Source organism: Scomber scombrus, chromosome 13, assembly GCF_963691925.1.
Source record: "Scomber scombrus chromosome 13, fScoSco1.1, whole genome shotgun sequence".
Lineage (NCBI taxonomy): Eukaryota > Metazoa > Chordata > Actinopteri > Scombriformes > Scombridae > Scomber > Scomber scombrus.
In genome coordinates, this window is record NC_084982.1 from 25,066,712 (window position 1) to 25,091,356 (window position 24,645).

The 24,645-nt window shown below is 37.9% G+C and overlaps 2 protein-coding genes across 2 annotated transcripts in view; one reads left to right on the forward strand and one right to left on the reverse strand.

Annotated features, from left to right (window-relative positions):
- Positions 1-13,840, forward strand: part of slc4a3 (solute carrier family 4 member 3) — a 41,836-nt gene extending 27,996 nt beyond the window's left edge. The window contains exons 9-22 of the mRNA XM_062431330.1: positions 2,580-2,748; positions 3,545-3,650; positions 4,200-4,384; positions 4,891-5,113; positions 6,143-6,358; positions 6,451-6,599; positions 6,822-7,016; positions 7,138-7,317; positions 8,446-8,535; positions 8,650-8,816; positions 8,939-9,192; positions 10,016-10,185; positions 11,471-11,644; positions 13,763-13,840. Coding sequence (XP_062287314.1) covers positions 2,580-2,748; positions 3,545-3,650; positions 4,200-4,384; positions 4,891-5,113; positions 6,143-6,358; positions 6,451-6,599; positions 6,822-7,016; positions 7,138-7,317; positions 8,446-8,535; positions 8,650-8,816; positions 8,939-9,192; positions 10,016-10,185; positions 11,471-11,644; positions 13,763-13,840 — 2,356 coding nt within the window. The remainder of the gene's footprint in view (positions 1-2,579; positions 2,749-3,544; positions 3,651-4,199; positions 4,385-4,890; positions 5,114-6,142; positions 6,359-6,450; positions 6,600-6,821; positions 7,017-7,137; positions 7,318-8,445; positions 8,536-8,649; positions 8,817-8,938; positions 9,193-10,015; positions 10,186-11,470; positions 11,645-13,762) is intronic.
- A 5,540-nt stretch (positions 13,841-19,380) lies between these two features.
- Positions 19,381-24,057, reverse strand: LOC133992795 (receptor activity-modifying protein 1-like). Its single transcript, XM_062431544.1, has 4 exons — positions 23,866-24,057; positions 22,899-22,944; positions 22,100-22,238; positions 19,381-20,867 (listed from the first exon to the last, which is right to left on the reverse strand). Exons 2-4 carry the CDS (start codon positions 22,942-22,944, stop codon positions 20,609-20,611), a joined length of 444 nt encoding a protein of 147 aa, XP_062287528.1. The 5' UTR covers positions 23,866-24,057; the 3' UTR covers positions 19,381-20,608.
- Between the last annotated feature and the right edge of the window lie 588 nt (positions 24,058-24,645).

Genomic DNA, 24,645 nt, shown 5'->3' on the forward strand with positions numbered 1-24,645 from the left:
TTTTGTGTCTGCAAATGTAGTCTACCTTTTGTTTGAGTTTTTTGTAAATCTCTGAACATGTCATTTGAAAGCATTTAGTATCCACCATAGACCATATATGTTGGGAAGTGCACATCTACGTTTTTGTTTTTGCTGTTTGCATTTAGAACCATAGACATTGTAAGGCCTGGAAAATCAGCTTGTACATTAGATATCTTCAATGACTCAGAAGAATCTTCTGTTTACAAATTGCATTACCTGCATACAACTATGTACAATTAGTTATTTAGATTATTTATAGAGCAACAAATATTGTGTATAGAGACAACACCAGTGGCCCTAAAACAGACCCTTGAGGAACTTCCTTACAGATTTTTATAAATTTGGAGTCAATGTCCAATTTTGCATATCTGCACACTTGTTCCTTGTGTCTCTGTGTACTCTCCTAAGCCACCGACCCAGCCTTCTGTGTCCAGCTCCCCCCTCTATCAAGTCATTATGGTACAGCCTAGGTTTGATCAGTAATAGTTTCATGGCTGATGTTGTCAAACGTTTGGGTTAGGCCAGTAAATCATAGCAAATAATTGGATATCACTACATTATGTTGACTAAATTTGCTGCGTTTCACAAAAAAGTAATGCGGACAGGACGGATTTTGTATGCACAAACACAAAGTAAGCCGGCCAGCTGAGCTTATTATGCGGTCACTCTGTCTTTCACACCCTTTCCACATAAATTCCCAGCAAGTCACTGGCTGCTTCCACAGGGACAAAAACACTGTCATTAGAGTCATCACGAGTCTGAGATATCAGATTTATGATGTGAAAAGAAACACATTCAGATGCTGCTAGAATTTAGCTCATTGCTTTCTCAGACCACTTAAAAGATCCACAGGAAACATCTTGAGTACAATTCACTTCAGTGTCACACCTCCTTCTTTTGTCTCAGGGTGCTGTTGTGTCCAATTTGTGTGCCGTCTTATTGGACCATGTGGGCCTAATGAGTGAGGTGATGTCACCATTGTACTAAGCAGTGATGTAATGAAGCTGTTTTAAAAAACTTGGCTGGTGTCAGATACTAAATACTTCACTTTAAGAGGGAGTGAAATGTGCTTAAACTCATCTGTGCACAAAAGTACTGATAATAAGGCTACGCAGCTTAGTCTCTGGCTGTTTTGTTGATGTACTTATCACATTAGTACATCACATTTTTAAAAGTTAATGTGTCAACCCAGATTTCCTCGTTACAGCTTTTTAATTAGCTCGACCTGGAAAGTGGTTTAGAATTGGAGTGATTTTGCTGACAAATATTCTGAATTTATGAGCTGCATTGCCACAGCATGAAGAAAAGCTCTCCAACATGCCAAATGAAAGGTGGCTTAGGTAAGCAATTATCACAGCTATGTGTTGCATTTCTAGAATTTTAAATCATCTGGCATCCCACTTTATTGAAGTATTTTAATTGTTTATTTTTTTAGAAGTGAAAACTGCACTATTATCATTCTATAATCATACTTTCCATCATGCTCAGGCTGGATATGAGATAACAGGTCAGATATATGTTCTTGTTGAGGAAGTTAGAGAAAATTAATTCAGCGTTTACGAGAACATGAACCAACTCCATGACAGCAGAGCAAACTCCATTTGCATGAGATGTGATTTTAATTACCTTTAATTAAAGCTACATTGATTTATTTAAGTCTCTTAGTTCTGTTTTGGTTTCCAACAACTTGTGAAGCAATATATGGATCTTTTGCTGCTAAATGCTCCACTGTGTTCACCAATTTGTCTCTAATGCTTTGTGTTGCTGGTTGATGCTTGGCAAGTAGTGTAGAGTGGGTTTTTAGAGCTTTTTGCTGGGAACATTAGCCTGAGAGACTAAACCAAAATAGTAAACAGCTGAAGGGAACTGGGTCAACTGAGTCAATTCCACGAAAAACAATTCACATTACAGATTAATTTTACCCATTTCCAACATTAGCTAAAATCAAACTACAATGTTGTGATGTTGCATGAAGCTACCCGAATTAAACTTTCCACCATGCTGCTGGGATGGTTTGTGTTTTTCCTTAAATGGTTGAAGCTAAAGTGTGGTCTGCAAAGCTGTTTTTTTGATTTATTTCATAAATACCGTACAGACAAAGCGAGACCGAATGTTGGAATTGTAGAATTTATTAGAACATAACAGGACCACCCTGCCGGTACTGCCAGTGCTCGATGGTTGGCAGTGGCAGTTGGTCCAACACTTTGGTCCAGACTGAAATGTCTCTGTAACTATTAGAGAGATTGCTTAGAAGTTTGGTACTTGGATTCATAGAGGATGAATCCTAATGAAGTTGATAAACCCTTGACTTTTCATCCAGTGTCACAAACAGTTCAAAATATTCAATTAAAGCTGGTACAGAAATTCATAAAGTGAATCCTTGACATTTTCTGTAGCTTTGTCATCAGTTTAAATTTCAATTTGTCTAATTCTTTGGTTTATAATCTGTAAACATAATGTAATGACTTCCCCAGCTCATACATCCTCACAAAGCAGCTAGCGTGGCTATGGATACTTATCAGACTGATTTTTTGTTTTGTTTATCTTATCTTTCACAGCCATCCAAGTGATCTGAAACCTCGTTTTCATCGCCACCACTCATCTAGCAGTCTGCATGGCAGCTTCAATCACAACCACGTCCAGGACACCAGTCTGCCACTGGTAGCTGAAGAGCCAGATGAACACAATGATAACAAAGGGCCGCCAGTTTATGACCCTAAACAAGATGTGTTTGTCAGCCTGTTTGTAAGTTTCTTGTATTTTTCTTCTCTTTCTAGTTCTCTTTTACACATTCCCTTTACTTTTTATGTCAGTTTTGAGAGGTGGAGATCTAAGAGATACGAGATCTGGGTGATGCTAGACTGTTATATAGTTGAAACAGTGCAGACAGACAGCACAATTCACCAAAGCCAGATGAAGTGATTAAACACTTGTGACATAAATCCACCAGGATAATTGAACTCAGCTATCTAAATGGACAGAGATAAAAGAAATGTTGAGCTGTCTTGTTCTAGTTTATGGTTTGCATTAAGTTCTAAGAATCACCAGTAAGCATAGATTTAATCATGATTACACTAAATTCCTGATGTGAGGCTTGTGGCTATTGCATTGTTCTTTGAAACGCTCCTCCATGAGGTCAGAAGTCATGTAGGTAGTTCTTGAAGTTGGAGAAACCAAGTCTCGCTGTACCACATGTGTTAAATTATGTTCTTAGTCAACTTACAGGTGCTTTTAGTTAAAACTTCTTGATGCATTAACTGTGAAAACTTAATGTTCCCCATAGCGTAAAATGTTGGCAAATTTAAAACAGCCTATTAAAAAAAATCGGTACAAACATAAAGAACCAGTCATCTGTGCGATTTAAAATGAATTGCATAGAGCATTATAGTTCATAGTTCATACAGTACATACATTGCCATTCTCACAATAGCTCTGTATTATTGGCCCCATGCAACATTATGGTGTCACATCATGTTATTCGGGACAATAATGTGGATAATCTGTGTACTGTTCTTCCTCCAAGAAATCTCTCCACCCTTTGCCTCCTGAGAGCCATCCAGCTGCAGCCAGATCTATGAAACTGCTCGCCAAGATTCCCAAAGATGCTGAAGCTGTCATTGTTTTAGTTGGTAAGCTATGGGATTTTTGACAAAGTAGATTACTTAGATAAGTTATTTTCTTTTCTTTTAAGTTTTTATAAAGTACTAAAGAAGATAGCGATCTGCTTGTTGTAAGTTATCCACTTGGCTTGGCCTCAATCATAGAAATCAAATAATTGAATTACATCAATATGAGATCACAGTCATTTTATACTGACCAACAATGGTACCTACTACTGTGTATTCTGATCAGCTTTTGGCTTTGCTATATTATGTAGTGTTACGGTGTTGTTAATGTAAAGTCAACACTTCTGCAGCTGCTTTGCTGTGCTCCCTGTGGACCTTGAAACTTTTACCATAAAGCCTTAGGATGTCTTGATACTTGCCTTAACAGCCGATTAACACAACCGAAGAATTCAAACAGCAGTAGATTCATTTCTGTTAAGATGTTTGATAATAAACACTTAATAAATGCACTATTGGCAGTTAGATTTTTTTTTTTTAAGTCATCCCTAATGTGAAGATATGAGAAGTCACAAATAAATCGACATGTTGTGTTTTTTTGTCTGTTCCTATCAGGCAATGTTGAGTTCCTGGAGCAGCCAGCCATGGCCTTTGTTAGGCTGAATGAGGCAGTGCTTCTTGAGTCAGTGCTGGAGATCCCCGTCCCTGTTCGCTTTCTTTTCGTCCTGCTCGGTCCCAGTCAGTCCAATGTGGACTATCATGAGATCGGACGGTCCTTCTCCACTCTCATGTCTGACAAGGTAGATATGAATATTCCACATATTAGATTACCAAAGGTTTTAGTCACAAAACAAATAATAAAAAACAAACAAATTATGTAATGTTCTACAAAAACCTTTTAAAGTAAGTCCACTTTAAAAAAGGAATTTATTCTTGTCAGCCATATTGTATATGGACATCCAACATCATGTTAGTTTTATTACAAGTTTTCACTGAGTCCTGGATTTAAAAGAGATTTGTTCTTCCAAAGAGGACAGCTCAGAAAATTATTATTGGAAAGTGTCATATATCTCAATTGTGCTCTGCCACTGATATTTTTTACAAGGTAATCATCTAGACTCTGCCTGGTGGCCTGTGAAGTTGAATAATTGTTGGAAGGAACGTTCTAATCACTAATAACACTGGCATTCAGAATATAGCACCTCTCCCTTCTTCTATATACTGTATATATATATATACTTCTGTTTAGCTCGATTGGCCTTTCATCAACATTCTGGTGCTGACATTCAGTTGCATTTTGCTGTAGAACTTCCACGAGGTGGCCTACTTTGCTGACGACAGACAGGACCTCCTGAATGGTATCAATGAATTCTTGGACTACAGCATCGTCATACCACCCTCAGATATAGAAGGCAAAGACCTCCTGAAGACAGTGGCTGACTTCCAGAAGCAGATGATGCGCAAGAGGAAGGAAAGAGATCTTAAAAAGCGCCAGTCTGTATTCGCGTTGGAGCACATGGACAACAAAGGTACTGAGTCAAGTCCTAAAGAGCTTTTTTTTTCTTAGCCAAATCTCCGGTTACTTGGTTTGAAGGCCACATTTCTGAGTCAGCAAACCGACGTTAGTCGAGCAGTGCTAGATGGCAATGGCCCATTACTTGCATTTGCCCTGTTAAAAACATTACTGTTTCACCTTTCAGTAAGTTACACAATACTGTCAGTGAACAAAACACTGGTTCAAGAAGGGGTGAGTTGGTTGGATTGTTAGAATTTTTTTAGATTATGTGTTAGGGAAAAAAATGTTTTAATCTTTTTTTTCAAATATATGATAAAAACATTTTCAGTGAACAGAAAACAACTGATTAGATGCTTGCTTTTAAAAAGTTATCAATCTGTTTAAAGGTCCATCCAATAATGTTTTACAATATACGTATATTCACATGAATAACAAAGAGTTTGATATTATTATTATATTGCAATGATAAATTAAAAAGTCTGATTTTTTTTTAGAAAGGTGTGCATTGCTGGCTGCCACATTGCCAATAGGGGGCACCAAAGTCAGCAGTGGCTTAAAGATTAAGGATGGCAATTATGAACAAACTTCATGGAAAGACTGAACCCAACAATACAATAGTAATGTAACACAGCTTGACTGCTGGGCTTCTCTGTGTATTTAATACACATTTCATTTGCTAGTCAAGATAGTGAATGTGGGTTTGACTCAAAATAGAGTCAATGAAGGAACATGTCACCCAGAGCAACCATGAGGCTCATTGATGTGGTTTTAATATTTAAGGACAACAATGGAACTCTGCTGCACAGTTTAATAAGCTATATAAGACTGTGCACAGAAAATGCTTGTTAGACAATATTGTCATTGTTTTTATTTAAATGGTGATAGTGAGTCGTAATCTTACATTTTAGACTTTGGTGATGACTTTATATTTTAATCTCAGATTGTGCCTTTAATGCCTATTGTTGAATTTTTGTTTTTAGTACTTTGAATATAAGTAGTTGAAGTTTCTTCGATGTAATGGAGTCTGTAATAAACCTCTTAGATGTGAGTCCAGAAGAGGAGGAGGAAGGAGACCAGGAGGTGGACCCATTAACGCGTTCTGGGATCCCCTTTGGAGGCCTGATCCACGACATCCGCCGCCGTTACCCACACTATGTCAGCGACTTGAAAGATTCGGTGGACATGCAGTGCGTCGCTGCCGTCATCTTCATCTATTTTGCGGCACTGTCGCCCACTATAACCTTCGGTGGCCTGCTTGGTAGGTTCAAATTGTGAAAGAAATGGAGACATTTGGATTCTTGTCAATTTGATACTTATTCTCTTATTTTTGTCATGTGTTTTTGCATACAGGAGAGAAAACTGAGGGCATGATGGGAGTGACCGAGCTTATTATTTCAACTGCAACTCTTGGAGTTATATTTTCGCTATTTGCTGGTCAGCCTCTTCTCATTATAGGCTTCTCAGGACCCTTACTGGTGTTTGAAGAAGCCTTCTACAAGGTAGTAAAGCAAATAAATCATATACATGTAATATACATATAGCAGCTGCTACACATAAACCCAGTTTTATATTTGAAGACATAACATAATCCCTAAAAAACGTTAATGTGAAACTAAATATTGCCAGAAAATATTTACCACCTCAGTTAAATATAATGAGAAATGAAAGTGTCATATGATTACAATTTAGATTTTATAATGTCTGTGTGTCTTTTCATACAGTTTTGTCAGGCCCACAATTTTGAGTACCTCACTGGTCGAGTGTGGATTGGTTTCTGGCTCATCTTCATAGTCCTGGCAATTGTGGCAGCAGAGGGCAGCTTCCTTGTTCGCTACATCTCGCCCTTCACTCAGGAGATTTTTGCTTTCATGATCTCCCTAATCTTCATCTATGAGACTTTCTCTAAGCTCATCAAGGTAACTATTCATAGATATCGCACAACACACTGTGCTGCACAAGAATGTGGACCTTCCCTAAATGCAGAAAGCCCCTACAGCCAATCCACGAAGAATGAATTGAGACTCTTCTTGTTTCCAGGTGTTTAAGGAACATCCACTGATGGCAACATACCACGATTCCAATACCCCAGCTCCTATGGCTCATGATGCCATCAACCAGCCCAACACTGCTCTTCTGTCTCTGGTCCTCATGATGGGCACATTCTTTGTTGCCTTCTTCCTCAGGAAGTTCCGAAACAGTCGATTTTTAGGTGGCAAGGTAATCTTTCCAAAATATATTCAAAAAGTCAGGTTCTCATGTTGGCATTTAAAGGTTCCCAGTAGAGAGTGGGGGTGTATTACATAATAATTGTCTTGATAACATTTAATTTGTCATTCAACACTTGCAAAGCTGATTTTTATATGAAACCTATTTTCTTACATCCATGCTTACATAATCCAGCAGTCTTCTTCTTCACTTACTTATCTGGAGCATGGCTGTGCTCCTGCCACCAATTGTTGAGCTGTAAAATGGGGACACGCACATACATTTCTCTATTGTTATATGAGTGGTCAAAATCAACACAGGGTGCCTTGAAATTCAATTTCAGTTTCAAAAATCAACACAGTTGTTGTGCATTGCCAATACTCCTTATACTTTTCTTTTTATGTTAGTGTTGTGTATTTTCCCTCCCTCTGTGGATGCTGTCTATATTTAGATGATCTCAAGATGTGGCTTAGCAAAGGTCCAAAGTTTGACAGAATTTCCACGTTTCTAACATTCACAGTAAATGTCAGGTTTTTTCTGGTGTGTATAGCCTTCTGCATGGTCCAGGAATAAAAACAGATAAACTGAAATGTTTCCATGGTTCAAACTTATCCCACTGCAAATTCCCATTTGGCATTATAAAGTTCACTATGATCTATCTGTTTGCTACCATATATCTTTCTATACCAGTTATCTACAGGCTTTGTAAGTCTACTTATTGTTTATATTATTTTTACTAATAGACCATTCTGCACCATTTCTCCAAAATAAAACAAAAACACCCTAGAAGTAGTAGTACCATGTTTATGCCAGCAGTAGCACCTATAAACCCTGATGACATGCAGACACAAGACATACAGTACTCTGCTGAATATCTTGAAAATTAGTTTTGTTCATGCTGCTTCTCTTAAGGCTGTCAATAACCATTCAGGGACACTAAATAGCAAAAACACTTTGAGTGGGCATGTCAATATTGTATTCACACATTCACATAAACAGAAATAAATGGAATTGAAATGGAAAATATTGATCCATCCACCTGTGACCTGATTGAAGAGGAGAGTGGTGTTGGGTAGCATAGATTGATTCATCGCTGGCTGAATGACAACTTAATTGGATTTATGTTTTTTTCTCCTACAGGCTAGAAGAATTATTGGTGACTTTGGCATCCCCATCTCAATCTTAGTTTCAGTGTTGTTGGATTACTCCATTACTGACACATACACACAGGTAACTAGAGTGTTAATCACTTCAGTCACAGCAACAGTTGTGTACAGTTTACAGCTCCAACATTAGAATCATTCCTCATTCAACATGCTCATGTCCTGCCTTATCTACTTCCAGAAACTCAACGTGCCGTCAGGCTTTTCAGTAACATCCCCTGACAAGAGAGGTTGGTTCATCAATCCCTTTGGTGACAAACAGCCTTTTCCCCCCTGGATGATGGCAGCATCTATTGTACCCGCCCTTCTTGTGTTCATCCTGATTTTCATGGAAACTCAGATCACTTCGTAAGTAGAGTGGGGTCATCTAATGTGGTAACGCTCTGTAAAGTTTCCATTTTACAAATTTAAACATACTTCACTGAATTTCCAGCTTTTCAACATCTCCCTCTCTTCCTTCAATTTCTCAGATTGATTGTCAGTAAGAAGGAGCGTCGCCTGGTGAAAGGCTCAGGCTTCCACTTGGATCTGCTGCTCATTGTCATTCTGGGAGCCATCTGTCCACTTTTCGGCCTGCCGTGGCTCACTGCGGCGACTGTGCGCTCCGTCACTCATGTCAACGCCCTCACTGTCATGAGCAAAGCCACAGCGCCTGGAGAAAAGCCATTGATCCAGGAGGTGAAAGAGCAGAGGCTGACCGGGCTTCTTGTGGCTGTGCTTGTTGGTAAGAAAAAAGAGGGAATATTTGGCTGGGTGTGTTGGAGGCTTTTCGAAGGAATGTTTCTTTTAAAGTCCATGAGAAATGTTGTTCTATCTAGACACATGACATGTTTTCTCATTCAAAACCACATCAAGATTCATTATTATACTACATTTATGTCGTGTGTACTGTACAAATGCAAAATGTATGCATTCTACCACATGTCTGCAGTCTGATTTATAGTTAATGTTTCTCAAAATTAAATAAATCACATGAACACTCAACAGGCATCTGAAATGAGCTGGAAAAACGGAATCTGACCTACCGATCAATCCCTGAACGATTCTTCTTATTTCGTTTTGGGGCAGTTAGGGTTATATTTTTCTGCAGCGTCATTACAGTGCTGGAATTTCCAGGCAAATAAGTTTCTTGAAAAGCACAAGAAACCTGAGCTCATAGGTACAGAGTGGCAGACTGTACGTCCAGCATGTCTAGACACTCATGACGCATGAATCGGTTCTCCGGATCAGTGTTCCCAAAGAAGTGTGAAATACAGTTTGATCCAGTGTGGTTATACAGCCATAATGAGTCATGATTGTTGAGTTTTTGTTTGATTGGAATCCTGTTTGATGTAGGATTAAGACTTTTTGGATTAGTCCAAATTGTGTTTCAAACGACGCAGCTCAACAGCGAATGTGTTTCAAATCAATGGCATGATGTTCCCTGGTTTAACCAATAATTCTCTCCACAGTTGTAAATACTTATGCATGTGCGCAATGTAACTAGAAGAGTAATTCAATCTAAAAAAATAACTATATCACACCTTTATGCCATCTCTATCTATCAGGTATGTCCATAGTGATGACAGATGTTCTCCGCCTCATCCCTCTGGCTGTGCTCTTTGGCATCTTCTTGTACATGGGGGTCACCTCTTTAACAGGCATCCAGCTATATGAGCGCATCACACTGATGGTCACGCCTGCTAAGCACCACCCTGACCACATCTATGTCACCAAGGTAACATAACACAAAAAGAAGTTATTAATGGTATGATGGAGAAACAAAACATAGCAGAGAGGAACCAAACTGGGTCAATCCTTTGTCATTGAGTCACTTCACTCAATACAGAAATGACCGAGTATCTGGGATGTTGAAGATTTACCTTCACTGACACAAATTATTAGAAACCTGAATAATGAAAGGGATATATATATAATGAGCAAGGTGATAAGCCATCCAGATTCTGACACCTCTTGTCTCTCCAGATGACAGTATAACTACCACACTCATTAAATAAATGGCATTTTCTGTATGAAATACAAGTTGTTAGTAAAGATGGTCTCAGTTTCAAGTAAAGTGGCCCACCCCCAATATAGAACACTGTTGTAAACACTGCATAGTTATTAATAATCAGGTTACATGTCAATGTTCCATGTAAACATCATATCACCATTACGATGAAAACCAGGATAGGACTAGAATAAACAACTGGGACACTACATATAAACATACTCAGTAACGTAATATTTACAACCCACTGCTTGAGGTTGAGTTTGGGGTTGCAATGTGGAGTAGACGAGTAGGGATTTACAGCACAACCTCACCCGCTTTCAAGGTGCACAAAGAAGTTAAAATGTCTGAAAAGGTCAAAACTTCCAGCAACACTTCTTGGATAAAAGGCTAATTTTATTATCAGACCACCACAGGGTCACAATGTGGAAACATGAAATCAGCAAAGTTGATGGGAAAAAATGGATTAACAGAAGAAACAGATTGGAAAAAGTGGGTTTCTGTGTTGCAAATAGACTGCAATTTCAAGCTGCGAGTCTTAAGGGCGGCCGATGCCAAAGTAATAAATAAAACCGAGCACTCAAAAATGGGAATATGAAAAAATAAACTGGCAACAGCCCCAAACACAACCAAAACTAGACTTGAACAACCAACATGTTTGTGTCTAAAGATGGACAAAAAGAGAAAAAAGCTTTTTTTTGTATACTTCAGCACTACATTCACCAAACACATCCAGCGTAGCTATTCATCAAGCGGACTAAGACCTAAAATAGTCCCTAAAAGTCCCTACAACTGAGAATATTGAGTTGAAAAAAGGGACAGTCCCAATTGCATGTTGGACACAAATAATTATCCACTAGATGGAGCCAAAAACATGTAAGATATTCTTTCTGCAGGGGAGTGAACAGGATAATGTGTCTTTACCTGTTTTGAGTATCTGTGTCTGTCTGTACTGTGGTCTATGCTCTATTGGTTCTTCTACCCATGACCCACCACATGTGTGTTTCTTCAGGTGAAGACTTGGCGTATGAACATGTTCACCATCATCCAGCTGGGGTGCATCGTGGCTCTGTGGGTAGTGAAGTCTACTGAGGCCTCCCTGGCATTCCCCTTCGTTCTCATCATGACCGTGCCGCTGCGCCGAGTCATACTCTCCCGGATTTTTGAGGAGCGTGAGCTCCAGGCGGTAGGTTTGCTAGCTGAGGCCATCCCGGCATGTTTGAATCTGTGCCACAATCATCTGATCCCACATAGCCTCGGGGTACTTATTTTACAACAAATTTAACATTGGATGGATGTTGGCATGTTTTTGTTTCTGCCTAATGCTAACATCTCTTAAAGAAATCCTACAAATTAACTTCTCCTCTGAAATTCCTGATGATTTTCTCTCTGTGATTGTGGACAGCTTTCTCATTCAAATATTTTCCAATGATACAGAAATATTTATTTTTGCATTGTGCTCTAGCCAGAAAACTATACACAGCCCAACCCAACCTCATGTTTTTTCTTGGTTAGATACCCTAAACCCATAAAATTGGTATAGAAATATTTATTTTTGCTCTGTGCTGTAGGCATAAAATGATTCACAGCCCATCCCAACCTCCTGTTTTCTTGGTTAGATATACTAAACCCATACATGTCATCACTGTCAGATTAAAACACTCCATTTGCAAAATGTCAGCTTCTTCAGGAGCTTGGATAAACAGCTTTGTTCTTTGTTCCTAAGGTCTCATGAACCCGAGGCATTGTAGCATTGCCTCAAACAAAATTAAGTAGTTATCCCTCTACAATGCCAGATTCCTCTCCCCTCTACCTTCACCCCTGCATTAACCATATGAATCATATATGTACTTTTAAAATTGTTATTCTTTTTTATACCAAACATGATTTTTCATAGGAATCAAAACTATTTTATAGTAAAGGGTGCTTTCATACCTGTAGTTTGGTTAATTTGGTCCAGACTAAGAATAACATACTTCATTGTTGACCTTTAGTTCTGGTTTGTTTTGTATTGACTTTTTACAAATGACACTTTTGATAATGTCATCCTGCATTATCAGTGCTACACGAACCCAGACACTGACATGAAGTCATTCAGCATGTTATTATTTTAGACATTCATATTAATGTATTTCTTGCTTCTCTGGTGTCACAAAGATCTGACAAAGAAACAATTGTGATTATTATTAGTAAAGACTGCAAATGAACTTCCTATATCACAAGTAGTGATAAACATGTACAATTAGAAAGAGTGCAGTAATATTACAGTTGAACAGTTACAATGTGGTCACCATATTTCAATCACCCCCTTATTATGGGTGAAATGCTAAAATTAATGAAATAGGACACACGTTCAACACATCTTTGATTAAAGTATTTTCCCTCTTTGATGTTATAAGCCCTGTACTGTGTAATGAAGGGCATACATGTTGCTGTTGTAACCTGTTGTGTTTCATAACAATATGCAATATGCAAATCAAGAGATCACTCACTTTATATCCCACAATCAGCAGCTGGATTCAGTTGTTGGTAAACTTATGAATTAATCTATCTATCAATCTAGAGGTGCAACAGTTCACAAAACTCACAGTTCAGATCGTATCATGGTTTTGAGTCACGGATCTGATCTCTCTTTTTTTAAGGGAAACAAATATAACTTAGGTTTCCATTATTCTGTATTAAAACATTTAAAGCAAGGAACTATTGCCCATGGTTTAAAATAAAACTGACATTAACAATGTCCAATCTTTCAATAAAATCTATTTAAATCTAAATTTAATAGTCAATTATTAAATGAATATGCAATTTGAGGCAAGATACCTTCTTCCTTTAAATATGGTAGTGAGTGGAAAAAAAGCCACATCATCAAAACTTGAAGCACCAAACAAACATTCACTGGGGAAAAGTGCACCACTAATGTCAGTTAGCAGTTAGATAGCTAAACAGCACATAAACATACCTGCAAATGTCACTTCGGACCTGTTAATTTCTGGTTTGGTTGTGGCTCTTCAAAATCTCTGTTAGGAACATTCTGTCTGTCCATGACTTGTAGCTACAGTAGTTTGTTTACTTTGTCTCCAATGATACACATAATTAGCAGTCAACCCATGCCACATATGTGCTGAACTGTGTGGGTTGATTATGGATCAACGACGTTCAATTACTGCACTATTATAATCACATATCACACATTTGTTTGAACCGTACCAACCAGGTTAGGTGTGAAAGCACCCGGAACTATCCAGTTTTAACCTTTAAGCAACCCTTGAAAGAGAATGACTGAGGATGATGTGTCTATTCACAGCTGGATTGCGACGAAGATTCTCCCAACTTTGATGAAGATGGACGAGACGAGTACAACGAGATTCACATGCTTGTATAAATTCACGTCGGACCCACAGCCAATAAGACTTTCTCCATCCTCTAGCTCTGACCATTCAGAGCAAACCTCTTTGGAAACCTCAGTGTCTCTGAGTAGTAGTGACAAAGCAAGAGGAGCTACAGTAATGCTGTTTGTAAAATATACAAAAGCTATAGCTGGATAATCACTTCTTACCTTTGTTTATTCCAGTTTTCTAAAAGAGCACACCTAATGTTAGATCTGTGTGATGGTGGTGTTGTGTTAACCTCCCTGAAGAAGTTATTCTGTCAGACGCCAGCAAATAATATGTGACATGGACAATGCAAATCTAGCAAAACTCACATGAACACTTTATTCAACTTTTTATCCTATCTATCCCTTTAACTGTTCTACAGGTTTGGGGCATAAGTGCAATGATGATGGTGACCTCTGAGACTACAGCAGGCTTGTTGATTCAGGCTGATTTGGGGGATGAATGTAGGAAATAGGGTCAATTTGCTTTAATTTCTGTTAATTCATCAAAATTCATTATAATGTTTTTCACCCTTCATTGATCTTACCTCTGTAGAGAAATCACTATGTTGTGTCCTGTTTATGTGAACCACATTTTATACTGTATGGCCATGTGAATTGACCCTAAATCCAAGTGGTGGTGCAGGATAGCCAACCAAAATTGATTTAACTGCCTATGTAGTTTGGCTGCCTTTTTCCTTTATACTACTGCCATTACCTATAGATTGCAATGATGTGCAAACAAGGAGTTAAGTAGTCGTTTTCCTTTATATGCAGACTTTTAGTAATGAGCACCTTGACTGGGAAGTTTTGTCACTGCCAACTGAGCTCCCTGGCACAAATCCTCCACTCTAAATATAATCTCTCATTGAAGCCAAAATCTAGAGACTGTGTGAGCCCCTTCAAGGGGTGTTACCATGTTTTGTTAGGTGTATATACCCAACATACCAGTCCACTGACCCCATTATTGTGACTTGGATGTGTAAGGAAATAACTAACAAGGTCTAAACCTTATTTTTCAACTTTTGTCTACTTATTATGTGACCTTTGGACTTATTGCCATGCTTGATTATCAGTGTTGTTAAGACTCTAAATAGCATAAACAGCTGGTTTAACATTGAAAAAAATATATATATACTGTATGTGTATTAGGTACTTCACACTCTCTAACTACACAATGACTAATTCTCAGTTATCCATTTATTTTTTTCATCTTCTCTGCAAGATTTCTATAACGTGTTGCACTTTTCACAGATGCCGTGAAAAAAATAATAACACACTTGACTGGAAAAGCATAAAAACTAAGCAAACACACAAGTACTGAAACTAAGCAAACACACAAGCACTGAAAACGCTGGGGAGCAGTTGAGTGTTGGCAGAATGTATGAATGATGCATTGTACAGTAAGACTGCAGAGCTAGGAATTATAATGTACCATCTGTTTTCAGAGTTGTTTTGAAATACCAAGAGATTTAGTTTTCACCTCCTATATTGAGAGCCCACTATAGAATTTTAATTACCATTTAGTAATGACACATTCAGGAACCTTACTTCTGCAACACAGAAACACCAGTTTTTAGAGCTACTGTACACTGAAATTACACAGGTATTCAATTATTCCAAGATAATAGAAACAAACAGAACTGTATGAAGCTCGTATTTACAGTAAATATAAAGAAATCACTGTGATTTCACGACAGCCACACTCTGATAAACAGAGAATTTAATGAGTGTTGTCTGGATGTCAGATTTCAGCCTGATGTAGTGAAGGAATGAGAAAAAAAGGCAAGAAAGTGAAATGTTCACCTGACATGTCTGGGATGTTCTGTGACGTGTTTTTTTCAAGATAATGTTTTGAAAACTGGCGAGCAAAGATCAGATATCAGCAGATGTGCTTGAACTTGTTCACATGCATGTAATAGTCCACTGTTGTTCTAATGGTATCTCTGCAGTACACAAAGGACTGAACTCTCTGATCACATTCGAGGACAATAAGATGATAAGAGTATTTGTGTGGAAGATATTTCCAAACTCCATACTCTGAAAGGTGCTACAGTAGATATGAAGGATTAACTCATTCAAAGTGGATAAAAGTTTATGCACACTGTCACTGTTGCCAAATCCAATATTTAGTCAATAAATATGACATGTTCAGAGGAAATAGTGTCTAAAATCCTACCTTCTATTATTATACCTTTCTTTCCTGCTATGATAATACATTCATGGTGTAATCAGTACAGAGACGCTGTGTGGCTCAAGAGGTTTCTGTAAATACTTGTCAAATATAACTTTAGAGTTAAAATTCATGTGTTCGTGTATTCACCATTTAATTTTATAGCTGCAGTCATGCAATCTACTGAAAAAAACTCCAAAGTGCATAAAGGTTAACCATAAGAATGAGTGTCTAATTTACATAACTGTGTCCTACATTACAAGCCATGCAAGAATTCTGTCTCAGGGGAAACTGACCTTCGATCTGTAAATATTGCTTCCCAGCCTTTAGTTTGTTGAGACTTTTGTGTACATAAAGCGTTCAAGGCAATCCAACACTTGCAATGTAAAAGCATATGGCTTGCAGTCCAGTCCCCTTTTTTGTGTTGTACAATGGAGTAAATGAGGTCAAGTGAAGAGAACAGTGTGTTTAGAGAGGTGACATGGAATTCTAACTGTAAATCAATCATTTTTTGCTCTGTTATTTTCTTTTGGCCTCAACTTAAAGCCACACTTTGATGTGAAGCATTCACCTGCTGTAGTCTATGTTCAATTCTACAGTCTCCCAAGTTAATGAGTCACTGAATGTGCTTTACATTAGCACTCTATAGCAGTTTAATTATAAATGGGCTTCACTGTTAATGGACCTTTCCGACCAGGTGTTTGTTGTCAGGTTTTAAGCTTAGATTGAAATGGCTGATAAGTGCGCTTGCTTATTAGGAACACCGTGTTCATGACATTATTGAATGTAAATGTTTGGCTGCCTGTGTTTTCAGGGTCATGATTTTTCTTGGCAGAGGTAGCAGGGCTGATCATAATTTATGGAAGTTCATTACCTGCAAAGCTACTGAGCAACCACTAACACATTTAAAGCAGTATTACACTTTTTTTTAGACTCCACAACAAGCTGAGTTTTAATCTCACATTTGACCAAAAAAAAGTTATGGACAATTAAACCAAAACAGTCCACTAAAAGATGCTAAAATGGTCCATATAAATGAAGAAAACTGCAGTGTTGGGTGATCATTTTTACATTAATAATGTTACTAGTGACCTTTTTAATGTGACACATAGTCATTTGGCCCATTTTTCCATCTACAAATATTTACTTTGTGTGTCAAATGTCACCAACACTAAGACTTCCTCTGCTCACTGTCTTCAAAGTCACATGCTCTGTGTTTTGGCAGTTTATATTCCTTATAATGTAAACTTCAATTGAAAGAAGAGCAGAATTGGAATTGACCTGGAACATAATCCAATTAAAAGACTTACATTATAATCTTAATTGCTGGATGGGAGCACATTTTATCAAAGCCTGTCACAGAAAAGAATGTTGGCAAGTGGTTGGACGTTCTTAAGATCTCAGATTTAGTTAAATTGGCTTGAGATGGGTAAGAGCAGATTTTAAATCTATTTCTAAGCATATAAATATACATCCATGCAAGCTCTCTTTTTTTGATTATGAGCTTGATTAAAGCTTGAATTTGTTTTGTGATTGATGAATAGTTTTGTCATGAATTAACTTCCATACCTAACCGGCTGAAGTGAATAGTTAATCATGCACACAACACTTAGAGGGCAATGCTGTAAGAAACAAACATTAGATAAAAAAGTCATGCCTGCACACAAACTATTTGCCTGGTCCAAAATATTTTGTCATGATGTAGATCAAGCTGTGAACAAATTGCCTAACTTTAAGGACTGAAGTCAGTATTCTTTTCTTTTTTTTTTGGACAAATATCTCTTAGCCAAAGCAGCTGTCAGTAGGCATCTGCCATTTGAATCTATTGGAGTTATGTATTTTTGTGCTGGTTGACCAGTAGTGGTAAAAGAGGCACACGGGTGTATGTACTGTGTTGTCTGAGAATACAAGACTGTTAGACTGTTCAACATGTCCACGTGCTCTTGTTTTGACAAGAACTGGTGTGTGTGTGCGTGCGTGCGCATGTGTGTGTGTGTGTGTGTGTGTGTGTGTGTCTGTGCGTGTGTGTGTGTGTGTGTGTGTGTGTGTGTGTGTGTGTGTGTGTGTGTGTGTGTGTGTGTGTCTGCGTAGGCTATAGCCAAGACAGAACCGGTGAACGCATACTTAGCACAACATCCTTTCAGTATTTACACAAGGGGGAAAAAATGAATTATGGGTATTATTTAAGATAATAAAAGGTGTGGTGCTGCCACTCTGTCCTGTCTGGACGATAGATGTTGAAACACGCAAGATGAAAAGAAAAATAGTTTTTGTTTTGTTTTGACCCTCAAAAAGTTCTGCCATGTCAATGATCTTAGTTCACCACACTTCGTCGCCTTATACCACCATGGTTGCAAGGCAGACCACCCACCCAAATCTAAGACGTGGCTCTGTTGTTTTTGAACCTCTTTTAATTCAACATTATTGGTTTTAGTAAAGGCGTCTAGCGGTCTTGGAGTCTAGCATATGGAATAATGTATTATGTTCAACAATTACATTTTCAATTCAATCATAAAACGTACCTATTATAACAGAGGTTGCCCATGCATATGTTCTTACAAAAGCAACAGGATCCTTGTTGATAGTATCTTTTGGATATTATAGGAATGCCATTAATTTTTCTTTAATTGCACTGCATACCAAAGGATTAGCTCCTCAGTAGGATTAGTTTCCTTATTTTGGTCTTCATCGTTACACCTTGTCAATGATCTCCTACGATGTAAATAAAATACTATCTTTTTTCTTTTTTTTTCTTGACAGAATTATAATGCCGCCTGGATTGTGTTTATAATCAGGGACACGATCTCTTAACAAAATGGTTTTATTTCAGTGGTGTGACAGTGATGATCATCACAGAAACACCTGATTTCTACATACATAGTACTCATTTAAAGCCACTGCTTCCATAAAGCTTCAGTATTTATCGCAAAGCACTGTTAAAGCTGCATCTAGAGAGGTTTCTTTAGATTTCTAGATGCTTGACTCTCTTCACCACCCTCTCATTTACTTTGACTCTCTGCCTCGGTGGACAGGTGGAGAAAGCCACAATCAGTACATCACAGTACTGCAGATTGCCGTGTCGATTCTCAGTGTACTGAGTACTAGCATCAGTTTCACTTTATATGGATTCACTGGATTCAATGTTGAAATTGAAAATGTTGTCTGAGGAAACTTTACATTGTTTTAATGACACACAGCTGGTCTTCACAGGGTCTGCACAACTATCCTTTTATGTATAATAAACTGATGATAAATGATGAAATGCAGTACTTTTCAGACTGACACATAGGTTGTGTGGATACTTGAATAGCAGGTTCGTCTTGCTATTGCTGTAAAGAGGTTTTCAAACAACTGTAAAGCATTATTTTTTGTCTGAAATAAATATTTATTATGTGTTTCAAATACAAACAGAATCGCCATTTTTGTCAGATTACAAACATTGAAAATACAATACACATAATTCAAGTATGACAAGTCAGTGTGAGACAGTGAGGTTTATCATTGTGAAGGTTTTGTTTTCCTCTATTTTGGTGCCAGATGGGTGAGATCTACTATATCATAAAACAAAGAGTTCCATAAAGTTCAGACATTCACAGCCAAGTATTTAGACAATCAAATAAAATGTACTCTTCAATAAACTCAAAATGACTGCAGCTGCTGTTTCTGTACGGCAAAGTATACATACATATTTCAATTTTAATTGTCGAGAGATAAGATTAAGAAGATTTAAGCTTTTTGTGAAGTTCAGAAACAGTGACAAATATAATCGTATATAATATAATATAACCCACAGGGAAAATGCCATTGAGAATTTCCCCCCTTACTTTCTTTGACATAATCAAGCAAAGATATGTTTGTAGGTACATGATATGCTTAATGCATGCTGATGTATAAAACAACAGCAAGGACAGTTGCAGTGTTTTTCAACCTTGGTCTTATCCTCATAATTGTTCTAAATATGGATCAGGCCAACCTTACTGATGATTCTGGAAACAGACTACAACAAAACAACATATATACTGTATCAGAGCAAGCAGTGTAAACTTCACTTTCACATAAATCCTTTCATACGCTCGTCTTTAGGTTCTACTTAAAGTCAAAACAGAGATCAGCCCCATGGATTAGCTATAGCATAGGATTCTACTTAAGGGCCAGCTAAACAGACTCATTTCTTATTTCCTAAACATGTTCTTAAGTTTCATGTATATAATGATTCAACTCAAACATAAATATCATTTTAAAAATGTTCTGTTCGACTTTAGGGATTATACTCACTGTTGCTCTTTATATGTTGGGATAAGTTTGGTCCAACTATGTGCTAATTTTCCTCTTTCCTCTAACTTGATTTAGCTCATTGTCTTTGCACTCTGGTTCAAATAAGTATAGTTGCCCAATCAAAGTGAAAATGTTAACAGTTGTCCCCCCAGCCCTCCACTGGGAAACCAAATTGTACTTATTTTGTTCTTCAGTTTTTCTTCTTTTATCTACATAACCGCAGTGATTGTGTGTTACGCTCTGAGCACCAAAACACATGGGACCTACACGTGCATAAAACAGAAAAATACCATTAAAAAATACTGCAATTTTCCTTTGTCAGCAGCACATCAGAGCCCCACAGAGCAGGGCATCTCTTTGTTCCAGGTGGTGAGTTTAAGGCACAGTAGGGGCAAGAAGAATGTGGCAATGATACCAGGTGCTATAAGCATAATAAGAGTGGTGATTGGGGGGTCGTGGACCTGTCCACAGAGCAAAAAGTATTCCTTATGGACCTCCAGGAAGATTTCGTCTACCAGAAATTTGCAACCCCTGCACAAAGTTGCTATTGCTGAGTCATCCACACAATGCTTCAGATCATTGTAGATGCTACGGAGGAGGAAAGCAAGGCAGAGGACAAAGTTAAATAAGTCTAGCAATTATGTTTGACTAAATCTGCATCAAGTAGTATGAGCCAAATGTGTACTGTACATTAGTCCTTACTCAAGCAGAGCAAACATTTGACATTAATCTGCACTTGTAGCCAATTTCATACAGAAAATTAATGGAAAACAATTTCTAGAAGGAAAAAGAATAAAAGCATAAACAATGTACTGTATTGTATGTGTTATTTGAAGTGAACTGGCAAAAAAACCCAAACAAACAAAAAAAAAAAGGCCGTCATGGTCCTTTAAAGACCCACATGGTAACTGTGCATTTGGCAACTCAGGAAGAGGCAACTGACACATTTAAACTCGGCACTTCTCAGATAATGCAAAGTGACATCTGCGAAAAACATCTGACTTTGGCGACTCCGAGTGTTTTATAAATAGAGAAATCACCGCTGATGTTTGGGAGGCAGCTTACATTTCACTGTTTTGATTCGGGGAAGCGACCATAGCCTCACTAAACCAGCATAAATCTCACCAGCAGTTGTCACTACAAGATTTTTAGTGTGGAAAACATCCACAGAGAGTCAATTGAGCCTGACAGCTGGAAGCCTGATCAACAAGATGGGCTCCTTGTGATGATGGATACTCCACCCTAACACACCATTTGAGCTCTGTGGGAGCACAGCCCCAAACCATGTTAACAGTAAAATATGGATTATTACAGCCATAATTAAAGAGGGAGTCTACAGTAGGTACCATGAGCTAAAGTCTCCACAAACAACTGCTGTCTGGAATATGAACCCACGAGCAACAGTCTAGAAGTTTTTTCATTAAAAGATGACTAATTAGATGAAACCTTGAGCAAATGCAGCCAGGAAACGGGGAAGGATCTGACTTTCCCATGACTAAAGGTCATATATCTTTTTTGAAAAGGCTATAAAAAGTGCCTTCTTGTTTTTTTCACTCACTGAGCTCTGCAGTTTTGTGCTCATTGGGAAGCTTCTGGCAACACATGCATGCCAAGGCTCAGATAGCAACTAATAACACAGACTCATGGGTGGCTTTGAGAATATGCATTTAAATTGATACGTGTCTGCTAATCACATACACAATTCAATATTCAGGGGATGTACCTTTATGTTGAGCAGTTGTCCACTCAAATAATTCCTATTGTATTAGTAACAGAACCCTACATTCTCTTAAAGATGACAAAAATAAACTAAAACCCACCGTTTAACTGTCGGCCAGGGGCATATGTCGTGATAGTTACTTGTCTTCATGCTGTTGTTGAAGACTGACAGGCAAATGCGAACATCGCTATCAAACTTGTCCTTGTCACATGGTGGAACAATAAATTGTGCCGATAACCCTGGAAAACAAACACTTAGCGTAAGTGAGAGTCACAGTCACACCTAACATCACAGACACAGGTAGTAAATACTTTACCAATGAACAAATTAATCCTTAACAAATATGACAAAGCTCAAATTCACCTCCATTAGACACTATATCATTGCTCAGTGTTTCTGTGGATTTTACAACAAAGGATAAGTATAATGTGCTACGCAGCTTTGTAATTTAGAAGAGAATGGAGAAAGTTCTTTAAAGCCAAACTGCAGAGGCGGTGTGGTCTAGGAGAGTGAAGATCCCTTACTGACTGAATGAGAGCACATTCACACTAAGTGGAAACATCTGACAATGTAAGAAAATTATGTGTCTACATTAGCAATCTCAATGGAAGAAAGTATAGGATTGCCTATTATTATTTCTCTTTTACTGTCATTTGGAAATTGCCAGAAATCTGACCTGAAATCTTCAGAATCTGTCTGACTATTACATTTACTTCAGTTATTAGTTCAACGTGCATAACGGGTTTACCTACCCTCAACTACCTCTCCAAGTTAGTATGGTAAATACACTCCTATCCCATTAATTAACTATGTTGCTGTCAGCTTTGGGAATCTTTAAATCGGTGTGTTACCACTGAACATCTGCTGCTAGAGAGCTGAATGTGAAGATTCTGGCTTACCTGTCCAGAAGAAGATAAATGCCAGCAAGTATGAAGTGGACACCATCTATGACATAAACAATCACGGTCCTAATTAATGAATGCTCTTTGTTTTATACTGTTATAAATATTGTTTAACTTACCATCAATGTGAAGCATGACTGCATCTTCAATTATTAACATCTTTAAATGATTCACACATACAAATATCTTTCAGCATTAACTTCCCTAATGAAGACGAATTCAATGTGAGTGTTTTTTACATAGAAATCTCCAAAGTAAAGTAAATGATCTGCTTCTTATGAGGAAGTAAACTTATTTCTCAACAATATTTGTTGTCTCAGTTTGTGATATCTGACACAGTTACACTTTGCCCAGCTGGTTAAACCAATTTTCTTCACTTCCTCCCACACGCTTGACTGATAATGCAACACAGTACTTTAATTAAACGCATTAAACCAAATCACAACAGCAAGGCATGATCTCTTTAACAAGAATTTCCTGATATACAAGTTTATAAAAGCTCTGTTATTTCCCAAAGTATCACTTTTTAACAATTTGAACTCAGGTACGATTATCACACAGTTTGAAAAGAAGAAACTACAGTATAAGCTCTGTATGACACAGACATGATGGCCATCTGCTTCCTGCACATTCCCACAAATTATTGAATTTATCTCATGGGAGGCATACGCTGAAAACAGATGTTACCAGGGAATGTACTGTAACAAGAAGAGGCTTTAAAAAAAAAAAAATTGAACACATATAATCTCTTACTGTATGAAAGAAATATTCCACAAATGCAGTGACGTTAACAAGTTTGTTCACATGGAAGGTCAAATATTGAACGTCTGATTAAAATGAATGAAATAGACACATTTAAATTGCCTAATGAAACCAAAGACGCAGTTATTGATTTCATAAATATAACAGTTATGCTATGCAGTTGGGAAGATATTTAAAAAAGCTCATTAAGCACATACTGTACCTTAATTTGTATGTTGTTGCTTAAAAAAAATATGTTGTCCTCCCTGTAGATCCCTGGTAAAAGCCCTGGAGTAAAACCTGTGCTGATGCTTCAAATTGCTTACCAGCCAACTAACAGATGCACCACTGGTCACAAATAGCCTCTGTGGTGATCTGGTCCAGTTTCTTATCGATGCAACTCTGAGCTAATTGGATTGCGCAACAGCAATGGACAGCCTGCTTCCTTTCCCAGACTGAGCCTGGCTTTTCCCATGCTACCCAAATATGTTCCACACACAGAACCCCTCAGAGACACTTGAACCCAGAGGCCTCAATGTCAACAAGAGCCAGCTTGATAATATCTCACACATATATCTAAATCATTTGTTATACTATGTGGTGAATCTTATTCCTGAGAGATCAGTGGGTGGACTGATATCCCAGCATTCACAGTGAAAAAAGCAGGAAAATACTATTAAGAGTTGGTCAGTCTGTTATCACACCCAAAAAGAAAAACAAACATCCACACAGAGAAGCAATTCACAGTTTGACCTCACCTCACCTGAGCTTTTTGTCCGTGGACTGTGAGGAAAAAGCAGAGCTCCTGGAGGAAACAAACCAAAACTTGAATGTTTCAGTCCACGTTTAGCACTTTCTTCTCGAGTGTTTATCTGTCTTTCTGCAGTGAAACTCCCCCGGACTGTGGGAAGCATCTCATGGGTATCGCCTAGCTACACACATAACACTTTTTTTTGTTATTATTTCATAATTTTTACTGGTTTGAACTTTGTTAGGGACTTTT

Excerpts from the sequence above, each read along its gene's own strand:
- LOC133992795 (XM_062431544.1), bottom strand. The coding sequence starts at position 22,944 with ATGGTGTCCACTTCATACTTGCTGGCATTTATCTTCTTCTGGACAG. Across the intron at positions 22,239-22,898 it reads ATTTATCTTCTTCTGGACAG|GGTTATCGGCACAATTTATT; the intron begins GTAAGCCAGAAT and ends TTTGTTTTCCAG. Across the intron at positions 20,868-22,099 it reads CCCTGGCCGACAGTTAAACG|CATCTACAATGATCTGAAGC; the intron begins GTGGGTTTTAGT and ends CCTCCTCCGTAG.